Consider the following 24,333-nt stretch of genomic DNA (forward strand, 5'->3'; position numbering starts at 1 on the left):
CAGCCAGAAGCTAGAATACTAGTTTCTACAAAATACTAGATAGCTACAACCAACTATTAGCTTTTACAATTGTCTTGATATTTCTGGCCCCATCTCTATAATTTCCCTACCTAGCCAATTTGCGCGTTGTCAATCATTATCTGACAGTCATGATCAGGGGGGAAATTCTACAGAAACGCCATACCATCAACATCCCGCTGTTTATAGAAAACACAAGGTATATCAAATAGACGATAGCCAGAACCAAGCTCCCCTCATGTATTCTCAGCAAAAGACATATGTTCATAATCAAGGCCGACAAATCAAGTGGCATGCCTCATAACTCTTATCATTGACCGAGTATCTACGGATTTTCTCTTTCTTTTCTATGTTGCCAATGCCGGCACCAAAACACCTCTTTCTTTAAGCAGATGACGAAAGTCCAAGCTCCTTGTAGAAAGCCTCTGAGCTAGGCTCTCTACCCAGGAACTCCTTCAAGAAATCCATCTCGGGAATGCTGCCACCCCTCTCCAGGACTGTGTGGCGATATCGGCGGCCTTCCTCGCCGTTCATAGGGTTCTTCGCAAAGAACGAGTGGAACATGTCAAGAGAGAACACCTCAGAGTAGAGGTAGCCATAGTAGCCGGCATCATATCCACCAATGAAGTGGCCAATACCAGCATGTCGGTTACCCCATTCACTGCTTCACCGTTAGCGTGCTACTCATAGCCAAGGTAATACAGTCAATACTTACAGGCCTTGTCCAAGGTCCTCGGGGCCCTTGGTTCCGGAGATGTTGTGACGAAGCTCGTTCCACAGCCGACCGGCATTCAGCTTCTTGACCGCTTCGTGAGACTCGGGCGTATGCACAGTCATGTCAAAAATGCCAATGGTCAGCTGACCCAGAGCACCAATGGCTGAGTTGAGGCGCTTGGTGGACACCAGCTTCTCAATCAGCTCATCGGGGATCTGCTCGCCAGTCTCCCAGTGCTTGGAGAGTGACTTGAGCACGCTGGGGGTCCAGCACCAGTTCTCGAGCATCTGAGAAGGTGCCTCAACAAAGTCCAGCACGGTGGAAGTTCCATGGAAGTAGCTATAGCGGGTACGTCCAGCCAAGTCGTGGATGCCGTGGCCCAACTCGTGGAACAGGGTCACAACCTCATGATGCTTGAGCAGCGAGGGCTTCTTGGGTGAAGGCTTGCTGAAGTTGCAGACAAGAGCGGTAACGGGGTAGTGCTTCTTGCCATCCTCGGAGATGTAGCCCGGCTCAAGGTTGAAGTTGGCATTGTGGCCATACTTGTTATCACGGGGGTGCAGATCCAGGTACAGGTAGCCACAGAAGTTGCCACCTGAAGCCTCGTCATCCCACACACTGTAGATCAAGACATCCTCGTGCCACACAATATCCTCGGCCTTGCCAGTAGGGCTAAGTCGAGCTCGCTCATCAGGCTTGAGCTCAACGAAAACGAAGCCAAAAATTTCCTCGAAAATCTTGAGCATGCCAGCAAATGTCGACTCAACGGGGAAGTACTGGGAGATCTTGGTCTCATCGACACTATACTCCTTCTCCTTCTGAATACGCGAGTAGAAGGATGTGTCCCACATGAAGAAGTTGTCGTCAACTGGGAGACCACGCTCCTCAAGGTCCTTCTTCTTGTACTCCAAAAGCTTGTTAATCTCCTTTGCTCCACCCTCAGCCAGCCGGGTTCGAAGATCGTCCAGGAATTCTCTGACAGCTCCAGGGCCCTTGGCCATCTTCTCCTCGATCCGGAGGGCTGCATGGTTTTCATATCCGAGAAGTCGGGCAGCCTCATCTCGAAGGGTGATGACTTCCTGGAACAATGGCACGTTGATGTTGGCCTTGTTGGATTCCGCAATAGTGTACTTGCGGCGAGTGTCGGCGTTGACGGCATGCTTGATGAGGGGGAAGTAGTGGTTATACTTGAAGGAAAGCTTGACCTTGCCCTCGTTCTCTCCAGTTCCCTTCTCGAGAGAGTCAATGTCAATGTCATCAGAAGGGACACCCTCAAGCTCCTCGGGTGTGAACCAGATAGCGCCCTTCTCCTCGTTGAGGTTGGTCTGGCACTGGATCTCGAGCTCGCTCAGGCGCTTCTGGATCTCCTTGAATCTGTCTCGCTTGGGGCCGGCAGGAAGACGCAGACCGTTTCGAATGTACTTTTGTCGTTCCTTCTCGAGGACGTGCAGCTGTTCCTTGCTCAGATCTTCAGAAGCTCGGTTCGCAAAGGCTCCGTCGACGACCTTGAAGACGTCCTCTCGCATGTTGCACTCGATTCCAAAGTCATTGAAGACTCTCTCAGACTCGGTGGAGGCATCTCGCAGTTCCTTGTTGGTGGAAACATGGTGGTAGAAAGTCAAGATGCGTCGCTGGGTGGCAGCCAAGTTCTCGTCCAGCAGGATAGGCTCAAGAGCTTTGGCAAAGGTGGCCTTGTCGGCGGGGACATCGGCGACCACCGAGTCTAGGACATTCTTGGTGACATCGCAGAGCTTCTTCGTGTCGGCCGCAATCGACTCGGGGGTGGCGGTGAACAGCGGCGGCGCCTGGGGAGGGTTACGGTACTTGTCGGGAACCATGGTGCTGGTCATGAGCTGTCTTGTAGGGATGGCAGAGCGCGCGGCTTGGAATCTGAAGTGACTGGCAAGTGATCCGAGTCGGGAGAAAGCTCGTGAGGAAGCCAGAGTGATGGCGAGGACGACGACGAGGAGGGAGAGTAGGAGGAGGGGCTTGCGGGAAGCACGCTTGTCCAGCTTGACGGCCAGGACAAGAAGTGGGTTGTTTCTGGCTGGGTAGCCGGTCGGCTTTATAGATTATGGGATTGAGGCCAGAAGGCGAAGGATGCAAAAGAGGGGTTCGACAGGCAGAAGCTCTATTGATCAGGCGTCTACCAAGGCGTTAAGGTGTAGTGTTGATGCAGGGAGATGGGGCGAGAGCTACTGGTGATGCAGCTGAAGCTCCTGCCTCAATCCGCCGCTAGCGAATGGAAAACGCGGGGCAATCGGGTGCTGTAGCGGGGCGGTCTGATCGCCGCCGGGCCAGGGGCCAGCCACGGGCATCATGATCAGGTCAGGGCGAAGCGGGACGATCCAACAATTGAGAGCGCATGAGCCATGATTTTGATTGGAAGCCTTGATTATTATGCGGGCAAAAGTAAACAAAAGGATTGGGATATCATGTTGAGGCTGTTGCACGTCTCTGTGCCCCATTACGCCCCTGATCATGGTGAAACACCCTTCCGAGCAGCATGAGTAATCAAGAGACACAAGAGCATCAATTCTAGACTCCTGCTCCCCCAAAGTATCTACCAGAAATCCATACATGCTGGTGCTTCGCCAAAAGGCTCAGCGGTAATTCATCATTTCGGTGTATCCATAGCCGATTCCAATTCCATAATCAAACAAGCAAACGCCGGCCCTTCCACGTAGATGCATTAACTGATCCGCCCATTGTCTTGTACCGCCTAGTTGGCGAGGATGGTTCGCACGAGATCTGCAATCGGATCAGTCAGTTATTGGTTATAAAAGCAAGGCGTGAGATGTAGAAAACGTACCAGTGTAGTTGACCTGGCCTGAGCTGGTGTCGACAGCCTTGAGGAGCTCATCCACCTCCTCATCGGTCATCTTCTCGCCGAGGTTTGTGAGGATGTACTTCAGCTGGCCGACGCCGATAAATCCCGTCATGTCTTTGTCAAACACCTGGAAGCCGCGGCAGTACTCCTCGGGCTCGCCTGGGTCGCGGAAGCCGCCGGGGCGGTTCAGAACACGCTGGAAGGTCTCGAAATCGACTGTGCGCATCAAGTCAGCGAGCGCCCTGGAACATCTGGAAGCAAAACAAAATACTCACAGTCACCGCCAACGTTCTTCTCGAGGTCCTGGATCTCGGAGAGGGTAGGGTTCTGGCCGCAGGCGCGGAGAAGGTCGCCCAGGCTCTCGAGGGAAACACGGCCATTGCCGCGCTTATCGAACAGAGCAAAAGCCTCCTTGTAGTTGGTCGAAGCCTGAGAGTCAAACTTGTTAGAAGACATGATTGCTTGTGTTGAGTTGTGTTGTGATGCGCTGGTTAAAGTGCTGCGATTGCGATTCAGATGCCGAGAGATGTGGAAAGATGAAAGTTGCAGAAAGTCCGAGACTGTTTGTTTCGCACGAGGTGATGCAAAACCAACTTTCCAAGCTCTTCCACTGTTCGGGCGGCCGGCTGTCGAATCAGAGGGCGGGGTGGGTTGTTTACGCCATCGAGAAAGGGGTGTCCGGGGCAACTGGGACTCACCATTTTGGGTTTGGGTGTGTGCGGCTGATGGGCTTGAGCTTGTGACACGGGAGCAGTGGCGAACGGAACGGGAACTGGAGATTGCACGAGAGGAAAAAAATGCTTGGTGATGGTTTTTTGAGAGGTTGAGTGGTGTTGAAGGATGAAGAAGTAAGAAAAGAGGACCAGGCTTGCACTCGCTGTGCATTTCAATTCACGCCTTGGCCTCCCTGCTGTCCTTTTGCCTGAGACTGACGGGGCAACCGTGTCAGCCCATGACCCAGGCTGGTCGCCCAACCGAAGCCAGCCGGGGTGACAGAATAGATTGGGCGGTTGATCGCCAGAGCACGCCCTGTTATCTAGCTAGGGGGTGCATTATGTCGGCTTTATATTGTCGACCATCTACTAGCCAATCGAGGCGGTGAAACTATTGAAACTTGGGTAAATATGCATAGCTCTTATCAAAGGGATTGGTCTCTATGTGTAAAAAAAATTGGGCTTGGAGGCCATTGCATTTGCATAAATGACTGTTGCGTGGCAGTCGATCGCTTTCATCAAGTCTTGGCGGAATATCCGTCCTGACTCGTCTTCATCCTTACTTCCTCGTCGCCAGCAGAATGTATGTGCCCCAGACAGATTCAACCTCGATATCTCTCCAGCGATCACCCTTCTCCTTCCACTCAGGTTCCGCCTCTAGGATCTGATCAAACATAAAGTCCACAATGTCTCCCTCACCACCTTCGGCACGGCTCTTCTTGTCCAGGTGCGCATCCATCCAGCCCTGGTACCCAGTAAAGGTGCGCACATAAGCCTCAAACTGCCCGAGAGTGAGCTTCTTCCTCATCCAAGCCGTCTCTGGGCCTGCGATCTCCTTTGTGTCTTTGTCGACGTTGTAGGTAATTCGCTTGATCTTGTCCCACTCCGACTCAGGGGGCTTCACATCAGCAAGCAGGTCGCGGAGGATGTCTCGTCCAGGACGCTCCCAATACTGGTTCATGCCCTCCACACCGGGTAAGACTTCTCCTTCGCCGTAGCAGAACTTCTCAAATATCTCATTGGCTCGCCGGTGTCCAATGAGGATGTTGTCCTTGTACCCCCAAAAGGCCAGTGAGCCGCCTGGCTTGACTACCCTGGACAACTCTGGCCAGACTTGGGGGTAGTTGAACCAATGCGCTGCCTGGCCAGCTGCAGCCATGTCTACCGAGTGTGCAGGTAGAAAAGACAAGTCCTCGGCGTAGCCCTGACGGAATGAGATCTTGGTGTGCTCGGCATGGGTTTGCATTGCCAGTCGGATCATCCCATCACTTGGGTCAATGGCGATGGCTCTGGCAAAGCGGGGGCTCAGCTCCCTAGCAACAATTCCATGGCCACAACCCAAGTCCAGAAGCGTGCCATGAGGATCTTCATGATTGTAATACCCCAGAATTGTCTTGAACAGGCTTGCAGGGTACGTGGGCCTGGCTTCGGCGAATCTTGCAGCAGAGAAAGTTGCCCTTCTGCGGTGGTGTTAGTTCCGCATTGTCCTAGGAGATGCATCCATCGGTTTGACCATGATGACTTACCCAAATACGGACATGTTCACGGTCACGATGGCTTATTGATCAAGGTTACTGTACTTTGAGAGTAGCTTAAGAACAAGAAAGGACACACAAGCAGAATCAACTGATTTATAATTCGCAGCCGTGGCTTCGGCCTGACATATGACATGACACAAGCACTTAAGATACATGGAGTGATCGGTGTATGGCGACTTGGCGCAGCCCCGCAGCGGCGTGGGTGATAACGGAACCTTCATCCTCCCTTGAACTCTCGCATCCTTGATTGACAATCCTCAACAGCCAAAGACTAAATACCGATAGCCAAGTACCCAATCGACTTTAAGATGACTACCGAAGCCACTGTTCGCAAGTTCTTTGCGTCTTCTGCCTTTGCGGTAGTGGGCGCAAGCTCAAACCCCGCCAAGTTCGGCCACCGAGGTTAAATCCATCCATGTCAATATCTCATGAAAGCCGTGTCGACTGACAGTGTAAATAGTCTTTGCCTGGTATCTCTATCATGACTTGCCAGTCACGCCCATCAATCCGGGGTCGGCGGCTATTTCTGCTTTAGAAAAGGACCATCCTACAGTCCCCAGCGTTACGGCGCTTCCCAACCCCAAGCAGACGTCCATCTCAATCATCACTCCCCCTTCGGCAACCCTCAAGGTGCTCCAGGAGGCAAAGGAGCTTGGCATCCCATCTGTGTGGCTGCAGCCTGGTAGCTTTGACAATGACGTCCTCAAGTTTGCCAACGAGCAAGGTGGATTTGACGCAGTTGTGGCCGGGGATGGCGGCCGGGGTCACGAAGGGTGGTGCATCTTGGTGGATGGTGAGCGAGGACTGAAAGCAGCTGGGAAGCTGTGAATACTTGATTGGAGGCCACAGTATCAAAGCCAAGAACACATAGCTTTGTGGTCAATATGATATGATATCTAAGTTTGGCATGCTCCCGTCCTCTCAGCCAGCAAGTTACCCGGGTAGCCGAGAAGCCAGCCTGTCGCAAAAAGCAATCGTTTCTATCCTGTCAAAACACACAAAACACAAAGTAACTGCAGACTCTCAGTTGCAGCAAGCATAGACAAATCAATACCCTCAACCTAGGCGCTTTGAACAGTCCCATATATTCTATTGGTGATCGGGTTGTTTGGATCTCTGGGGTCAAAGACCTGGTTGACCCACCAAAGTAAACAAACGCGCCTGGACCCACCCAAAGCCATTACTGGACCGCAGCGGGCCTCTTGCTACGGCCATCAATCAATATTCCTTCCAAACAACACTCTTCCCATACATCGCAATTCGACATCCCCTCGAGCTTCCTACGCGACGCCCAGCACTTTTCTCAGACGAGCCTTTGATATTGAAATGCTCACTAATTTTTCCTGGATTTTTCCTCCCTCATAGCCGTCGTGTCTCGTGGTTCCTTGCGTCCACATCGCCAACGAGGCCTCGCTTCGCGCCTTGACTGCAGATACCCTCAACCAACCGCGACCCGACGCGTCGCATCATCGCAATCATGTCTTTCGAAGACATTACCGACCAGTACATCACATATGAGAGCCGTCTGGCTTCTTTTCACAAGAGCGTAAAAAAGCGAGGGTCAACAGCTGGTGGCAGAGGCACCAAGGCCCTCGCTTGGCCGCACAAGAACATCTCAGCCGCGAGTGTATGGATTATTGTGCGCCGCCACGTAAACCAATGCTAACATGTTCAATAGCTTGCCCGTGCTGGCCTATTCTTCAACCCTACCCCACAAAGTCCCGACAATGTCAACTGCTTTCTATGTCACAAGGGCCTTGACGGCTGGGAGGCTTTCGACGATCCTCTCCTAGAACATCTCAAGCATGCCCCCGAGTGTGGCTGGGCCGTCGTCGCCGCCATTGAGGCCGAGGTGGGAGACTATGCGCAAGAAGACCCAAATCAACCATACATGAGGGAGGCTAGAAAAGCGACCTTTGCTGGCAGGTGGCCTCACGATTCCAAGAAGGGCTGGAAGTGCAAAACCAAGCAACTGGTTGACGCTGGATGGAAATACACACCGACCGAGGATTCGGATGACATGGCAACATGCGCATACTGCCAACTTGCCCTCGACGGATGGGAGCCCGGTGATATGCCACTGTGAGTGTTCCGTTTTCACATTTCTCGTTTCTAGCTAACATTTTCCTAGTGACGAGCACTTCAACCGATCACCCGACTGTCCTTTCTTCATCTTGCTTGATGAGGCACAAAACCATAAGAAGCCGCCCAAGAGCAAAGCCGGGCGCGCATCCAAGGCCTCGCGCCTATCCGTTCAATCTATCGCCACGGCCACATCGGAAGCGCCATCCCTTAACGAATCGGTCACTGGCCCCGAAGACAGTGTTCTTACCACAGCCTCAACACAAGGTGGCAAGAAGACAAAAGCTCGCAAGGCCGCCCCGAAAAAGGGACGGAAGACGAAGGCCAAGAAAGAACCCGTTGAAGAGGTGGAAGAGACGATCCAGGAAGAGGCACCACCCAAGCCTTCTCGGGGAAAGAAGCGAGACAGCACAGCAGTCGAGGATGCCAGCATGGCCATGTCAGAAGCTCCTGCTGCTAAGAAACGCGCAACACGAACCCGCGGCAGCGTCGCCGTACCCGATTCGACCTTGGAGCAAGAGGAGGATGTGGAGATGGACGAAGCTTCCGCTCCCAAGAAGGGTGGGCGAAAGAAGACCAAGAAGGCCACCAAGTCTACACGCACAGTTTCTACGACATCTGTTGCCTCTGAGGTGTCTATGCCCGCCTATGAATCAACACCTGGAACATTCCCGGACGATGATGAGATTGAGCGTCAACTGGAGGCAGACCTGGAGAGGCAACTGACCGAGGATGAAGAGATCACAGTCGATTCTGATTCCGAGCGGCTAAAGGCTAAGAAGAAGGGAGCAAAGGCCAAGGCCGATCAATCACAGGATTATGCCATGTTCGACCCTGAACCAGCTGAGGTGGATGAAGCCGAGGTTGACGATGAGCTTAGGGCTCTGCAAGCTGAAATGGAAGTTGATGAGCCGGAGCCGGAACGGGAACCAGAACCTGAGTCAGAACCTGAACCGGAGCCCGAGGTCGAACCAGAGCCGGAGCCAGAGCCGGAACCTGAGGAGCTCCATGTTCCGAAGAAGGGACGAAAGGCTGGGACTCGAAAAGTGTCGAAGCAGGTCAAGTCGAAGAAGGGCAAGGCCGCCGCACAGCCGGTTGAAGAAGAAGACCATACGCTCCCCGAGGAAACTCCACAACCCGAGGAAGTCCCCGAGAAGTCTACAACACCAGAATGGGAACCAGAGGTGAAAGAGCCAGCCCATGAGGAAAGCATGGTCAGCACAGATACAGTTGTCAAGAAGTCGGCGGCTGCTCGCTCGAGCGCAGCGGGCAAGCGAGGTCGCGGACGACCCTCCAAGGCGTCACTCGTCTCCCAAGCGTCGGCTGATGAACTCGAACTTGTTGAAGCGCCAACTCAAACACCTGTTGAGACTCCGGAAGAGCCCCCGGTTAAGCGAGGCCGTGGTCGTCCATCCAAGGCATCACTAGCATCCCGTGCGTCCCTCGGCGCTGAGGAGAGCCAGTCGAGTCTTGCCCCTCCCAAGCGCGGTCGAGGGCGGCCGTCCAAGAAGTCCCTTGATGCTCGGAAGTCGATTGAAGGCGAAGAGGCAGCGCAGCCATCCACGCAACGATCAGAAGAAGATGTGCAAGATGACGTTGAAGTGCGCTCGGCTAAGGAACAGAAGGGCGAGCATGCTGCCGCTCAAGTGGTGTCGTTTGAATCGGCGCGGCCATCATCGCCACCTCCTAGTTCCGCTCATCTAGCTAACCCTCCATCAACGCCGGGACGCATCATTTCCCCTGCGCCATCCGCCCGACAAGCAGCCATCTCACCGTCTCAGTCTCCTCAGTCCTCTGATGCTGAGAACCAGCCGCCGTCGTCAAAGCCTGCAGCCAGCGCCAACCCCAAGCGAGTTGCCCTCGCGCCCCCAGTTTCAACTCCTACACGTGGCTCGCCGTCCAAGCGTAACATGATCGTCGGTCTACGTAGCACAACGCCATGGACCGAACTGGACCTCGAGGCCGTTTTTGGGTCACCACGGACCAACTCGGACAAGGAGAATGGCGCGGATCGATTCTTGAAGCAGGGACAGAGTTTGACATCACCTGAGAAGCAGATGACGGTGCAGGAGTGGATCTACCACAATGCAGCAGAAGCCGAGAACAAGCTAAAGCTCGAGTGCGAATCGATAGTGAGCCGGTTCGAGAACGAGGGCTCAAAAGCGATGCGGGTGCTGGAGGGTCTGGTTGTGGAATGAGACATGAATTGATCACGTTTAAGTTAATTGGGTTGGATGATGGATCCATGGACGGTTTGGGACGTGAAATGCTTAATGCTAACTACCTATTGATTGTATGGACAATGAGAGGAATGACGGCGTTTGGGGGGATGGGATGGGATAGATAATTTTGTGATACTAGATTTGAGGGTATCTCTCCCAAACAGACGGGTTGAATCCAGCCGAGCTGAACCAGTGCCATCCTTCACTCTAAAGTTTATGTGTCTTTATTGTATTCTTTGCTCAAGATGACAAAGTTGTAGATTAGGATTGGTTAGAGTTTTGACAAGAAACTGCGTAGGGTTGTATAATTTGAAGATGCCAGAGAGTGGAGGAGTGGCAACATGACATTGTCTACTACTATATCATTCACCCCGAGAGCGGCAAGTTCATGCTAAGGACACATGTGGTCTCTGAAGGCGAATAGATGCAGCTTGCAAGGCAAGAAAGGTATCTGGCCTGCTTGAGTACCATCCTCTCAGGCATCAGGTGCTCCCCTTTCACCTTTGACTCCCGCCGCCATATCTCATCACATAACGTAGATCGTCAAAATCCCTCAGGGACCTACTAAAGAAGCACAAGATCTGCATCAACCCACCATGGTTGGCATTCACGACCCTCTTACTCCTGGGCCATTCGGATGAAGCTTACCTCTACGCCCTGAAAATCCGCATTCCAGTCCCTCCCGCCACCGAGATCGCGACCTCCGCGAGGCGCTGGCGCTATCTTAGCCTTAGCCTTTGACGGTGATGCTCTCTTCCTTACTATTCGTCCTAGCATTTTTGCCCCTTTCCGTCGAACGGACATGGCATCAGCCTTGGGGTGCTCGGATGGGGGAACAGAACACCTGGCTTCAAAAAACGCGGGGAGGGCGGTCTGGATGGCGAATGGGTATAAGTATAGAGTAGAGTCGTGCCGTGAGGCCTTGGGGGAGAGGTTGGTGACACTTTAGCACCTTCTCAACTACTCTCACCTCTTCTACCTACAAAGAGCATCGCTTTTGTGAAACCACCTTGGTCCTTTTCACAAGAAAGCATTAAAGCACAATGCTCGGTCTATCACTCAGAATCTTTACCGTCCCCGTGGGCCTCATTTTCCCTCGTCGGCAGCCAACGACGGGGGTGGAAGGCCTCGAGACGCTCGAGGCGGGCATGTTTGACGAGCCTCTTGACGCCAAACGCAGAGGCTTGGGTCTGACAGACTGGTGAGAGATGAAGTAAGAGTTTGTTGCAAGTCAACAGTGAGTATCTACGGCACACATTTACATGTATCTCAAATACTGATCAAGTTCTAGACGAGATTCAAGAGAAAAACGCAGGCGGTTGAAAGGATGCACGAAAGTTAAGGCTGGTACTAGCTATGGGATATAAAATGAGAAAAACGCCGGGATTGACTTCCTCGAAATACCTACTACTATAGTTATACACTGAATAATCTCCTTTGTAAGCTGAGACTAGCTCCCTACTTCATACAAACCCTACTTAACAGCAACAAGATACCTAGAATATGGTACTTCTTTATGTTGCTCATATGATATACCGTGAGGAGAGATTTCTCAGAATTCCGCAGAGATTTCGAACGATATATAGGTAGCAAAAAATTCTTGACATGTTTTAATTACTCTGTATGTAGGTTTTCATGGTTCTTCAATACCGCTCATAGCAAAGCAGCACAGAAATGCCTCGTTTTCGCATGCAGCCTAAACGCCTCATCAAACAATGCCCACTTCTAAATCTCTCTACACCATTTCGCCAGGACAGTGCTCAGCTTCACAGCCGCAGGTATCTCCTCCAATGCCACGTCCACCTTCCACATCTTGCCTTCAAGTCCTCCGTGACCCAGAGTCCTTGCGCCTCCTATGCCGGCAGGCACCAGCAGTCCGAGCGAGATGAGACGCTCCCATGCGATGCCAGCGACTCCACGGCTCCATACTCGGACACCGCCGCCCACGGCCAGCATGCCTGATGTTGCCGAGTGCACACGCTGCTTCCCCATCAAGGAGCTGTACTCATCGTACGCCATGGCCAGGTTGACCGTGTCTGTGTGCGCCACAATGTCCAGTCGTGCTGCCGCGATGAGCAGTCCCAGGTCCAACTCTGATAGCGTGGATAGGAGATGCAGTCGGTTGTCAGGGGGCGTGAGGGACTCAACCTCGCTCTGCAGAGCAGGTATCTTTAGTGTCACATCGCTCGCCGAGAGAGCCGACAAGGGCAGGATCCATTCGGTAAGGAACGCCGAAGCTGATTTGGTCGTGTAATAGTGATACTGGAGCAGATCTTGGAATGACCGCTCCCTGTACAACCCCTGCATAGCTGGTCAGTATACTTGGCCTCAGTCAAGGGGGGATTCACTTACCTCGATCTTCTGGTTCCAATACTGCTGGAACTCGGCGTGCCCTTCAAGATAAGTATTGATGCCCTCCTTCTCAGCTTCATCGCTGTCCACAACCAGACCCTGTCTGCACACTTGCCAATATGCTGGCAGTGTCTTGGGCATGGAGAGGTAAGCGTATCGATGGCTGAATCGACTCTTGACTCGCTTCTCGAGCATTTCCACAACATCCAGCCTAGTCGTACAGCCCACCACTGCGATGGGCGCCTTTCGAGACTGCGCAATATCGAACAAGTTGTACAATAGTGTTTGTCGAGGGTGAGAGGCAAACATGTCGAACTCGTCAATGACAAAGACAATCGACTGTGACGTGACACCCTCGTCTGTGCCGATGATTTCAGATGGATGAGACAGCAGGGCAAGCAATGATGCCATGGTGTCGGCGTAGTTGGTCTAGAAGCGTGAGTTGGGATAGGCAAAGGAAGCGAAGGTTGTACTCACCCTGTTCACCAAGTCATCTTCGACCTGCATCTCCTTTCCAAGCTGCCGCCATATCTCTTTGAGTGCGAGCTTGTCATCCGTATGGATGAAACCGTTTAACCTGACCACGTGGAAGTCGTTCTTGTGCTCTTGAGCAATGTCTGCAATGACCTTTTCAAGAAGCTGTCACAAGTTAGTTGACTGAGTGACGCCAAAGATGGGTGACATCTTACCGCAGTCTTTCCACAGCCCCTGGCCCCAATCAGAAGCATCGAGTTACCCTCACCAGCAACCACCGTCTGTTCGACAAGCTGGTAGACCTTCTCCTCTGCCTCCAGCTGCCCAGCCAATTGTAACCGTCTCCGCCCTGTGCATCGATCCAGGAGGACTCTCTGCAGTGATCTAACATGTTGCTCCAGGTTCGGAATCTCAGGTACCTCTGCCGCTATTGTGATGGTCGGGACGTTCGCCTCACCAGCCTTCTTTGGCGTCTTGAGCACATCCTCCTGAGCACATGACTTGCAGAGCCAATCTCCTTCTGGAATCTCGGGCACACCGTAACATTCTTGGTGAACTGCAAAATCGCAAATATCGCAGAGAATAATCTGATTCGGCGCTTTGGAATCGGGCTTCAGACAGATGGCGCACACAATCTCGTCTGCCTCTGACTTGGCAGCCTTGCGTGGTGTCCGGGGCTTCTTTGGCAAATCTTCAAAGAAAACTTCGCCGTTTGCATCATGACCAGCCCCGAAAGTGACATTCTTCCGTCCCCGAGGTCCTCTCTTCTTTGAAGGAGTCAGGATTCCTTTGGGTGTTGGTTTAGAGGCTGAAAGCAATCCATCGGGCACCGCTGATAGTTCGTCAGTGGATTCGAGAGCCACTGCTTCATCTCCATCCTTATTCGCATCTTCGGCCGTATCTTGTGTTTTTCGCTTCCGTGGTCTGCCCTTCGGCGCTGCAGGCTTCTTCGGTGTGGCGGCCTTCCTGGGCCGGCCAGGCCCAACTTTCTTTGGCAAAACAGGGCGACGCTCCTCCCCAGTATCCCATTTTGTACCCTTAAGCGCAGAGAGTTTGATTGCCGGGCGGAAAGCAGAGGTAGGTGCAGGTTGTGGTGTTGTTTGGAATGGGTTTGGTGGAAGAGCCCCAGGTTGCTTGCTGAGACCCGTCATGTCCATATTCTCATCCACCGGCGGCCATCCATTCTGACTATTCACTACCGCAGGTATCGCCGCGTTGATAGCATTGATGGCTTTGGGAGTTGAGGGGGATCCAGCGGTGAGATCATCGAGACGGCGTCTCTTGAGGGTCGCAGGAGTAGGGACTGGGTCGTCGGTTTCGATGTGGGCTCGTTTTCGGCCGGTCGGTGTAACAGCGAGGTCCATGGTGTTATGGTTTGAGCAGGCAAGATGCTGCTGTCAGGAAAGGTTCAAATCAGACTCTAGCATCGAATCATGTTGAATTGTCAAGCCGTATGCGCCAAACAAACAACGGCTATGCACATCGTAAATCAATGGGGTCAGGGAGACGCGTTAGACGCGCCGAGATTAAGCGCTTCATTTGTTGCTATCCTTCAGTAAATGCATAACCGCGATGCATCCGGCATTCGCCTGTCGCCAAGCCACGTGATTTGTATCACCTGCAGAAATGTCCCACTTATTTCCAGCCCTACGAGAATGGGCCCAAGTCCCAGTCCATCGAGGAATGAGAGGAGGGTCGGCTCCGAGGTGTGAAGCGGTGAAACCGAGACCCAGCGATCATCCTTGATAGCCTCATGATGTTTTCTGCGCTAGTGGCTCAGCTGGAAGGATATCAACATTGTGGCGGGAGAAGGAGGCGTCGGGCTCAAACGGGAACGTTATTTAGAGCACCACCATCTTCACTTGATGGTATTGAAGAGACGCGACTGAAGATTTAAATGGGCAATTAGAGATGAACTTGACCGTCCAAAAAACAAGAGTCAAGCTGTGCGAGAGACACAATTGAAACAGATAGTTTTCGTACACCCGTACGATATCCCGTCCCAAGAGCCGTGAGCATGAAGCATTGGTCATCAGCTCTCCTAGCAGCGAAAAATGTTTCCTCAATCAGCCAACATAACAGGGGACTTTTGGCACTGCCACCCTGGTCCTCGGGACTTGAGCTACACCAAGCTTGGGGGTTCCAGCTCATTTATCATCATCCCCAGGACCAAGCCAGTCCAGCCTTGTGGGCCAGAAAACGCCCTTGCCAAGACGATCCAGCGTCTCTCCAGGCAGGCCCCGGCCGAGCGTGCTCACGAATCACGGATTACCACGAGGGAACAGAGCCCTTGCTCGCAGCTTTTTTGGCCCCCAGTTGGTTGTTCGGGTGCACCGTTGGTGGCGCTAGGTCTTGCTCACGTCAGAACCAAGCTGCTCCCTTGATGCTCCAGCTCGGTAATCATAGGCCATCATCTGGGCGCAGCTGGATGTTGGGTTGCATCTGAGCGTTCCCCTAATGCACCAGGGGAGTCCACCCCAGGCTGACCATCTCCCAGAATATCGTCCTTATCCTTGACGAGCCGCATATGAGGCTGGAGTCGGCCGCTGCTCTAACTCGTGCATGATGATCCTCTGTTTCTATTAATGATATCCGTATCCCTGCTCACGCAGTCGGGTCTGTGGCGCCGTCTGTATAAGTAGTGTGTGGTCTACCTCTTGTGTTGACTTGATTGAAGGATTTGCGTTCCTTTCTCAATTGCAATCTCTTCCCTTTGGCAGTTCATTTCATTCTAGCTGGCTAGTGAAGATGGCCAACGAAGAGTTGCCGGAGCAGACGACGGCTGAGAAGCTCCAGCTTCTCAAGAGTCCTCTCATCGCCGAGGACCGGTCCGACACAACAACTCTTGCTCCGACGAAACAGGCCACGGCTCCGGACTTGAGTCTCTTTGGTAACAGATTCGAGGCGGATTGCCCACAGTTCCAGAAGGTTTGTGAATTATGCATACGTCAGAATTTGCTGCTGACCCTCAAGTAGCACGAGGACGCCAGTCTGCTCGAGCTCTTCTTCGACCTCTTCTTTGCCGCCAATTACACTGTATTTTCTCAGACACAGGGTGTCAACAGTCACGATCGCTTCAAGGCCTATGTTGGATACTTTAGGTATGAGGGTTGAGACAGCACACGAATCGACTTGTTCTGACGATGAAAGTGTTCTCTGGATTACATGGCTCGTTGTCGGCCTTTACGATGTGCGCTTTGTGACTGACAGTCTCTTCGGTACGGCGACACTAAGTTCTTATGAGTGATTTATGCTGACAGGATACAGAACGAGCGGCTCGAGGTGTTCATCTCGGTGTCATGGTTGGCTTTGCCGTCGTTGCCCCCAAGTTTACCCCCGACGACCAAAATGTCAAGACGATGAGAACCATGTGTATGAACAACACCTTGACACATCGAAATCAACAACTAACTCTGACTAGCTCTCATTCTCATGATCTCACGCCTCTGCCTAGCCGTCGAATACGCAAGCATTCTCTGGCACATCCGCAAGTACAAGAAGCAGCGTCTCCCAATGCTGATGCAGATCGGCATGAATGTCATCGTGGCCTTGGTCTACCTGGGCATCACGTTTCGATTTAGAGCGGGCAACAGCCGCGTCTTCATCGCGTGGTATGTCCTCGCTGGCGTCGAGGTTCTCCTCACATTTGCCTTTGCAAACATCTGGCCGGTGCTCAGCTTCCAGGGCACTCATCTGATGAAGCGCATGGGTCTTTTGACTGTCATGATTCTTGGTGATGGAATCATTGTTATTGCTCAGAGTGTTGTCACCATTGTCAAGAGCCCTGATGCTTGGAGTAAGCACACATTTTCCTCTCTGGTGATATGGAACTAATCAGTCGCAGACTCGCAAACCATCGGCATCCTCACTGCTGCCTCAGCCACCGTCTACTTCGTCTTCCTCGTCTACTTTGACTGGATGAAGAACCCCAACCTCCCTCATGTGCGCCAGCAGATCTGGACCGTCATCCACTTCCCCTTCCACTTGGCCCTGGTTCTCTTCATGCAGGGCTTCACCCAATTCGTCATCTGGACCAAGATCATCGACACCCTCAAGAACCTGACCCTCGACTCCGTCTTCAACGACGTCAACGACATTGCCAAATCGACAACCCAGCACATCATAGACAACCTAAGCAAGATGATCACCGACTTCTTCAAGCTCTACCCGCCCAAGTATGCCTCAACTTGGACGACCGTCGAGAATGCCGTCACCAACATTAGCGACATCGCGGATGATTTCTGGCCTCAGTTTGCCAAGTACGCCACGACGCTCCAGGACAAGGATTTCCCAGATGAGGATGAGTTCAATACTTTTGCGGAGGCCTTCTACTCCATCACCTACGCCATGGAAAACTCGCTGCTCGAGACCTTTGGCATCGACCTTGTGACCGAAATCTCCGAGGACAAGTCCAACTCCAACATCACTGAGAACGCCCTCGAGGCCAAGGTTAACGAGCAGACCTGGACGCGCTTTGAGCTGGTTGTAAGTTTTGACTTTTTATCCTTTATATCTTCAGTTCGCTGACCCTCTTCACAGTTCCAATATGCCTACATCGCTGCTGGCATCACCCTCATCCTGATGGTCCTCCTCACCATTGTCTCACGCACCACCCCCTGGAGCAAGTGGAGCATCGTCCGTACTGCCATCTACACTCTCCTCGGTATCGGAATGAGCTTGGTCGCCCTCCTCAACTACAACCCTACCGACGCGGCCAAGTTCCAGGCCAGTGCTTGGATGCTTCCCACCATCACCCTCGTCTGGGTTCTCATCATCTTCCTCACCCACATCCGCAACCCGCCTCCCCTGTTCTTCAAGGGAAGCCAGTCTTTCTGGAGCAAGAAGAAGAGCGGGCCATCATACGACTACGTCATGCCCAATGAGACCCAAACCGAGTACAAGGGAGCGCCACACAACCAGGTTTCTCAGGCTTAATGACTTTAACATTAGATCCCAACATTGTCTAGACAGAGAGCCTCCTCCCTATTCCATAGAGCAGGAACATATGGAAATATTTAGATAGCAAACGCTGGCTTCGGATGCGCAAGTAGATATTATAGTAATGAAGTCTAAAAGCAGTTGTTGATAGCCATATTTTTTTCAAGAGCGAGTTCATCAATCAGAGTAGGTATTATCAGGTTCTAGAACCCACTCGTCTACCTTTCGAAATCCATCATCACAAACTTCATCCAAGCCAGTAACATTCACCGCGCATCTCTCTATGCTCTACCACCTTTTCTTCGCCCATGATACACGCATAGTCCCGCCCCGCCCTTGTGTCCCATGTTTGCTGGGCATATTGGGCTACTTGGTAGGTGCTCAGGTACTTGGAACTCAAACTTAGGTACCTGAGCGAAAGGATCCTGCTCGGGTTTCTTGGGCATCTGTTCCCACCACTCACGCACCTGTGGAGTGATGCTTCTGCGGCGAACGGTTTGGAGAGAGTTACGCCTCGCAGGAGATACAGGCAGAAAAGGAACACGATCATTTTCAAACGGAGGCACCAGTTCGGTGAAGAACGAACGCGGACTTCCACTGGCAGTGTCTTCACCCAAGGGAGGGGTCTTGATCCGGACGGCTTCCTGTAACGGACGACGATATCAGCACCTCCTCGTCGCCCCAAAGCAAGCTGAGCACTCACCCCTCCAGGGTACTGATTATTAACACAGTCAACCCGCACTATTTTTCTTTTAGTTCTTTTGTCATCCCCAAGTCAGGGTAACAGATGAAAGACCACGTGAGTGTCGTTGGAAAGAGGCAATTCAGGAGGTGTCTTACCTTTGAGGATTTCTCTCATGGAGCTAGCCATGCTACTGTATGAATCACTAGACTCCTTTCGACTCCATGGAGCCTTGCTAAAAAGCTTCCGCCGAAGTGTTACTTTCCCAGGGTCGTCTTTGAACCAGGTTCCTGACTTTGTGACTTGATGAACGCTGTGGTAGTTTCCGGCCCCGTCCATCGTGGTCGAGTGAGGGCGCTCATACTCGGGGATCGGGGAGCATGTACAGCGCTAGCTTTGTCAGTTTGTTCCCCTGTTCTTGATGCTGGAAAAGCAACTACCTCTTTGCGGCCCCTGAATTTCAATTTGGACTCAATGCTTCTCTTTGCCTTGTCATAGAGCCCTATGGTGCTCGGGGGCGAAGAGGGCCCCGTGGTTGCTTTCCGAACCGTGTCCGCGACGCTCAATGGTGAGATGGAGCTCGAACTGCCCATTCTAGGGGACACTGAACTACTCTCACGATCCTTGCGAGCCTGGGTCGACAATCGCGTAGCAGAAGGATGTTGGAGCGAGAAAACATGAGCAGATTCCGACACAAAGGGGCTGACGGGCTGCCTTGGCAGCGGTTGTTCAAAGGGCTTGAAGTTGATCGGCACAGACATGGACGTCAGTGGCGATGTAAAGGACAAGTCTCGAACATCGGATTCACTGGCGGATTTCGTGGACCGGTTACGCCATTTCCAGAAGCTCTTCCCAGAGTTGCTCTTCCGCTGCATCATGACCTGGCGCTCTGCCCAATAGCCCTGTGGGAACCATACCTACTCGAACCCATCGCGAGGAGGACGTGGGGGGTCAACACCAAAGCCCGAAACCGATGCTCGAGGATGGTTGAGAGGCCGAGGTGTAGTGTCTGCTGAAGGTAGATGATTGGCGAATGCATGCTCTGGCATAGAAGGAAGGCTTGGCTGATGCTTCATTGAGCCGTCTGGATTTGGTGTTGGAAAAGAGACCGAGACAAAAGGGGGAGTCTGATGTCGGAATGGGAGGTTAAAATAGCTGATAGTAGGCAGTTAGCGAATTTCCTTTTCTATGATCCCAGGCCCATCAACGCTGATATCGTACTTTATTTCATTGGCGCCGAGGCGAGCACTCATTGGCAGCGAATTGTCCGATAAAGACGTCGCTGTCGCGGGCATGATGGAACTTGAGCGATGCTCTCTAGATAAAGGAATCCCTGGGAGGACGCTGCCGAGAGACAAGGCCGATGGCGAAGCATCCCGTGGATGTAGAATCAAGAGTTCAATCGAAAAGTCGAAGAGGAGAGTCGTGAGTAATGGCTGAAGGAGAAGACAGGAGGGGAGACTTGAGGCCAAGAACGAAGCGAAGAACTGAACTGAAGAACCGAGGCAAGGGGAACGATCTGAAGATATATGAAGGTCAATTCACGCGGGAGGGTTGTATTATAGAGTTGTTTTATAGGTTTGTCGTGGTTGATAGGAACTTGGAGGTTGAAGAGGTCGAGATCGGGAGTTAGGTTCGATCGCGCTCGTGTTCCCAGAGTGAACGTGGAAGGAACCCTCATTTCAGCTCGCTCCTCCTTCCCGTCCGTTCAATCATCACGACCAAATCGACCAAATCGACCACACCGAATAATAGGTACACCCTGTTCCAGAAAATGAATCACATAAATTGGTATCGAAATGGGCTACTCCGTCTTTTACAGAGTCAAATCTATCTCAAGTCGAACCAGCTCGAAACCCTTTTGATGCGCCAGACGCCATGTTTGTCTTCACTCATTAGGAAAGGGGCATTGAACACTAAGATCAAAGTTGGACCTTGACTTAATCAATGACCATGGTATCATCGCCATCCAGAGCCGGTCCTTGGGGCTCGAGCGGCACACCCCGGCCTCTTCCAGCCAGCAACTCCCTCCTCACCTCAGGGCCAATGGCTGAGTGACCATGCGTCAGGAGGAGGTCCAGCAGTGCCTCACGCTGGTCTTCTGTGACATCTCCCTTGTAGCGCTGCGCAAAGGCGAGCAGACTCTGGTGCCAAATGACAGGCAGTTTGGCCTTGGCATCTCCCTCAATCGCCAGACCCGCCATAGCATCGCCAGAGTGAACAGAGGCGGGGTCGACGCTTCGGAAGCGCAGGAAGTGGAACACCAGGGCGTCGATGACCTGGTAGGGGAGCGCATACTTCTTCTCGAGGAGAGTCTTGATGAAGATGTTGGTAGCACCACCGCCCTCGGTGCCGTGTGATGCCTCCTGGGCGGCGATATCGCACAGACCCTTGAGAGCAGCGGCAGAGTGAAGAACGGGGATGGAGATTCTAGCCAGCACAGCCGAGATGATGTGAGCTTCTCGCAGCGTGCAAGTTCCACTTCCGACGAGGGGGAACAGGAAGCCTTTGAAGAAAGCAGCAGGCTTGTAAAGGGCCTTCTTGAGAGAGTTGAAGAGGTGAACGTTGAGCTTCTTGGTCTCATAGATATCCTCGCGAACACGGTCGAGGATGACCATCTCGAGGAATCGCTGCACAACGTGGGGCTTGCTCGAAACAAAGATCCTCGTCGCCTGGTAGCAGGCGTTGGGGGACCAGGTATCGGGTTTAGTCACCTCAATAATATCCTCCCAGTGGGGGATGGTCGGGAGGATCTTGAAGGGCTTGGGCAGAGGACCGGACTTGTATCGAGAGAGGATTTGTCCAACCCTGAATTGATTAGCATTTGACTCTTGTCGCGATTGGAATTCTTGACTCACTTAGTGTAGACCTCAATGACCTTGGGAGGAAGCTCGTATTCATCATCGGGAGGACCCAGGTTGTTCTCTCGTCTCGCCTGCGCAGCTTCATGGGCAGCAATCTTCTCCAGGATCAGATCCGCAAGGTTGATGCTGTCACCCTGCTCCTCTCCCGATGGCTGGCGGTCCCAACCGTGCTTAAGCAGGTCATCCTCCTCATCCGGCATGAACTTCTTGTACATGTCGAGGTCATTCGGGTCGACCTCAATCTCCTCCACAACCTCATCATCATCGCCCCAAGCCTCGTCATCGTCGTAGACCTTGTTCTCGTCCTCGGCTTCGTCGTCAAATCGCGAGTCGTAGCCAAAAGTGTCGACAGTCGGTTTGGAGATGACCTTTCCGGCATTCTCCTCCTCGGCCAATTCACGACCTATCCGAAGAATGGTCCTTGAAGCGCGGTCATCGACAAAGTTTTCCTCCTCATTGTCGCCGCCATGCGATCGCCTCTTTGAGGGCTTGTTCTTGAGAATGCCGGTGGCTGTGATATCATCCTCGAGAGGGTTATGGCGCCGCGTCTGCCGCGAGGCGGAGGGAGTGGTAGCCTTGGGCATTTTGGGCGTCTTGTCTTTGGATGGCACACACACACGGGCACACACAATGTGGGCTTGGAGTATCAGAGGCAGAATAGTTTTTCAAAATTTTGTGCCTTATCGATAACCACCCCTCTTTCTAATTTAGGCATAGCACCTAGGCGAGCTCAAAATGGTGCCTCACCGCCTTCAGCCAGCGCCAATCATTTCTCGGGTAATAGGTTTCCCGGCTCCGATTTGATATCAAGACACTTCCATTCTTTCACCTGGAGTGGAGACTGTGTATAAGACGGAGGCTATAAAAGTTCGAGTTGAAAGGGCTTCAGTTTTTCTCGGCTAACTCTTATACTAATAATTGTGTAAGTCGTTAACTGAAGACGTTGCGCAGAGTATCTTTAGATACGACAGAGACCGTGTCAGCTCATACAAATAGAACAAATGAAGGGGAAAAGAGACAGCTGATTTCGGTATGATGTGGGTGGTATGAGTATGCAATTATCTCTAATTAACTAGGAGCATGTTTTAGAAGAAGTCACATGTGGGTGAGTTATCTAGATTCTGCGTCTGAGCAGTCCGTCACTAAGAGAAAGGGAAAAAAAGTCAACTGTGATTCAATACTATCAGCCTGACTAGGTATTCACCTATACAAGTTCTATCCCATCTAATTCCCTGCATATGCTTCTCATCGTGCCATTTCCACCAAATTCTTTTTAAGAATTCTGCCCCGCCACCATGATGACACCGGAGACCCTTGGAAACTTCTTTGCCCTGTGGGTCCCGCTGAAAGAGTCACCGGCAATGACGCCCAGCCCACTGAAGCAGCGATGACTTCAGGCGTCTACCCCACTACCAAATTGCCCCTCCAAAATCATCACCACCATCGTTGAAAAACTCCTTCAACCACATATACAAGACACCAGCAAGATGCCGACTGAGCTGGAAGAAGTATGCTTCTACTTGCGCAATACTCATGTAGTCACCCACTAACTATCGACCCCGCAGCTCGTGGGCTTCATCGCCCACCCTCACCCTCAGATTCGCCAAGTTGCCGTCGAGAATTTGGTGCCGTACTCGACTGCGGAACCCAACATCTTCAAGGATTCACAACTACAGCCTGTGAAGAACCTCAAGATATTGATTCGAGATCATCCCGTGAGTGAAACTTGTCAGGGACCTCGAGAGGAACTTGCGCTAATGACATTGCAGAAAATATCTGAGCATGCTGTGACAATTCTGGTCAACTTGTCGGGCGACCAAGAGATTCTTGAGAACCTAGCAACAGATGATAAATTCCTCGATGTCGTATTCCGTCGCATAGTGGTACGCATGAATTGTTCATAATATTGTACACACATAAACACTGGCTAACCCACCGAATAGAACCCCGAGGAGCCCAATGCTAATCTCCTGGCCATGCTCCTCGCCAACCTGGCCAAGTGGGATAGCTTCAAGGACGTGCTCAAGAGGAAACAGCAGGCTCCTGAAGAGCTAGGCTCAGACGATGTTGTCCTCAACCAGCTGATGGACCTGTTCGTCAAAGGCCAGGACGGCTCATACAACAAAAAGGCAGACTTTGACTACCTCGCCTACGTCTTTGCAGACCTTGCCAAGCATTCAGACATCCGAAAGCACTTTCTCCAGGCGCAAAAGTACGACGATGTCATCCCTCTCACCAAGCTCAAGGTCTTTACCGAGCACAAGTCCGACATCCGGCGCAAGGGCGTTGCCAGCACTATCAAGAACGTCGCCTTTGAGACATCATCACACGCTTCCTTCCTCTCTGAAGATGAGATTGACATCTTGCCTTACATTCTACTCCCGATCATGGGCAACGAGGAGTACGACGTCGATGAGAGTATGGACATGCTGCCAGACCTGCAGCTGCTGCCACCAGACAAGAAGCGAGACTCGGACCACAAGAACATCCAGACTCACGTTGAGACACTGACTCTGCTAACAACAACACGGGAGGGTCGTGATCTCATGCGCCGTGTCAAGGTATATCCCGTTATTCGGGAAACACATCTACGCGTTGAGGACGAGGGTGTCCAGGAGGCATGTGAGCGACTGGTGCAGGTATTGGCGCGTGATGAGGCAGATGAAGGCAAGGACGAAAGCAAGGACGATGTCAAGTTGATTGAGGGTACCAATGGACGGGTAGAAGAAGTTGAAGATGAGGATGATCAGCTCGTGGAGGTTTGAATGTGTGTAAATCACAAATGAAGCACGTGTATAGCCAGAAAAAGTTCCATCTCGTTTATTCTCACCACTTTGCTTATCCTTGTTTGAGGGAGACTACGTTAGAGGCGAAGCTGGGCCTTCCATACTGACTATTCTAAGTG

At 52.2% G+C, this 24,333-nt stretch overlaps 8 protein-coding genes and 1 pseudogene across 9 annotated transcripts, besides 1 other annotated feature; 4 read left to right on the plus strand and 5 right to left on the minus strand.

Moving 5' to 3' along the window:
• Positions 1 to 402: 402 nt before the first annotated feature.
• NCS54_00238200 lies at positions 403 to 2,781 on the minus strand (annotated as a pseudogene). The gene is made up of 2 exons: positions 734 to 2,781; positions 403 to 679 (listed from the first exon to the last, which is right to left on the minus strand).
• Positions 403 to 2,781: a sequence feature.
• A 674-nt stretch (positions 2,782 to 3,455) lies between these two features.
• On the minus strand, positions 3,456 to 4,579 carry NCS54_00238300 (Myosin regulatory light chain cdc4; the record flags this gene model as incomplete). The annotated part of the gene is made up of 4 exons (XM_053147982.1): positions 4,262 to 4,579; positions 3,839 to 3,992; positions 3,546 to 3,779; positions 3,456 to 3,484 (listed from the first exon to the last, which is right to left on the minus strand). Exons 1-4 carry the CDS (start codon positions 4,262 to 4,264, stop codon positions 3,456 to 3,458), a joined length of 420 nt encoding a protein of 139 aa, XP_053003957.1. The 5' UTR covers positions 4,265 to 4,579.
• A 256-nt stretch (positions 4,580 to 4,835) lies between these two features.
• NCS54_00238400 (Methyltransf-11 domain-containing protein) lies at positions 4,836 to 5,816 on the minus strand (the record flags this gene model as incomplete). The annotated part of the gene is made up of 2 exons (XM_053147983.1): positions 4,836 to 5,736; positions 5,803 to 5,816. The coding sequence occupies 2 exons, from the start codon at positions 5,814 to 5,816 to the stop codon at positions 4,836 to 4,838; spliced, it is 915 nt and encodes a 304-aa protein (XP_053003958.1).
• Positions 5,817 to 6,122: 306 nt separating this feature from the next.
• On the plus strand, positions 6,123 to 6,642 carry NCS54_00238500 (CoA-binding domain-containing protein; the record flags this gene model as incomplete). Its single annotated transcript, XM_053147984.1, has 2 exons — positions 6,123 to 6,216; positions 6,275 to 6,642. The coding sequence occupies 2 exons, from the start codon at positions 6,123 to 6,125 to the stop codon at positions 6,640 to 6,642; spliced, it is 462 nt and encodes a 153-aa protein (XP_053003959.1).
• A 649-nt stretch (positions 6,643 to 7,291) lies between these two features.
• NCS54_00238600 (Hypothetical protein) lies at positions 7,292 to 10,094 on the plus strand (the record flags this gene model as incomplete). The annotated part of the gene is made up of 3 exons (XM_053147985.1): positions 7,292 to 7,441; positions 7,493 to 7,896; positions 7,946 to 10,094. The coding sequence occupies 3 exons, from the start codon at positions 7,292 to 7,294 to the stop codon at positions 10,092 to 10,094; spliced, it is 2,703 nt and encodes a 900-aa protein (XP_053003960.1).
• A 1,749-nt stretch (positions 10,095 to 11,843) lies between these two features.
• Positions 11,844 to 14,308, minus strand: NCS54_00238700 (Origin recognition complex subunit 4; the record flags this gene model as incomplete). Its single annotated transcript, XM_053147986.1, has 4 exons — positions 11,844 to 12,419; positions 12,471 to 12,899; positions 12,948 to 13,109; positions 13,160 to 14,308. The coding sequence occupies 4 exons, from the start codon at positions 14,306 to 14,308 to the stop codon at positions 11,844 to 11,846; spliced, it is 2,316 nt and encodes a 771-aa protein (XP_053003961.1).
• A 1,384-nt stretch (positions 14,309 to 15,692) lies between these two features.
• On the plus strand, positions 15,693 to 17,879 carry NCS54_00238800 (Hypothetical protein; the record flags this gene model as incomplete). Its single annotated transcript, XM_053147987.1, has 7 exons — positions 15,693 to 15,872; positions 15,921 to 16,045; positions 16,095 to 16,162; positions 16,212 to 16,316; positions 16,366 to 16,740; positions 16,789 to 17,429; positions 17,484 to 17,879. 7 exons carry the CDS (start codon positions 15,693 to 15,695, stop codon positions 17,877 to 17,879), a joined length of 1,890 nt encoding a protein of 629 aa, XP_053003962.1.
• Positions 17,880 to 20,504: 2,625 nt separating this feature from the next.
• On the minus strand, positions 20,505 to 22,012 carry NCS54_00238900 (Hypothetical protein; the record flags this gene model as incomplete). Its single annotated transcript, XM_053147988.1, has 2 exons — positions 20,505 to 21,372; positions 21,423 to 22,012. The coding sequence occupies 2 exons, from the start codon at positions 22,010 to 22,012 to the stop codon at positions 20,505 to 20,507; spliced, it is 1,458 nt and encodes a 485-aa protein (XP_053003963.1).
• An 888-nt stretch (positions 22,013 to 22,900) lies between these two features.
• NCS54_00239000 (Protein HGH1-like protein) lies at positions 22,901 to 24,193 on the plus strand (the record flags this gene model as incomplete). The annotated part of the gene is made up of 4 exons (XM_053147989.1): positions 22,901 to 22,936; positions 22,994 to 23,143; positions 23,198 to 23,311; positions 23,372 to 24,193. The coding sequence occupies exons 1-4, from the start codon at positions 22,916 to 22,918 to the stop codon at positions 24,191 to 24,193; spliced, it is 1,107 nt and encodes a 368-aa protein (XP_053003964.1). The 5' UTR covers positions 22,901 to 22,915.
• Between the last annotated feature and the right edge of the window lie 140 nt (positions 24,194 to 24,333).

This window comes from Fusarium falciforme, chromosome 2 (genome assembly GCF_026873545.1).
Source record: "Fusarium falciforme chromosome 2, complete sequence".
Taxonomy (NCBI): domain Eukaryota; kingdom Fungi; phylum Ascomycota; class Sordariomycetes; order Hypocreales; family Nectriaceae; genus Fusarium; species Fusarium falciforme.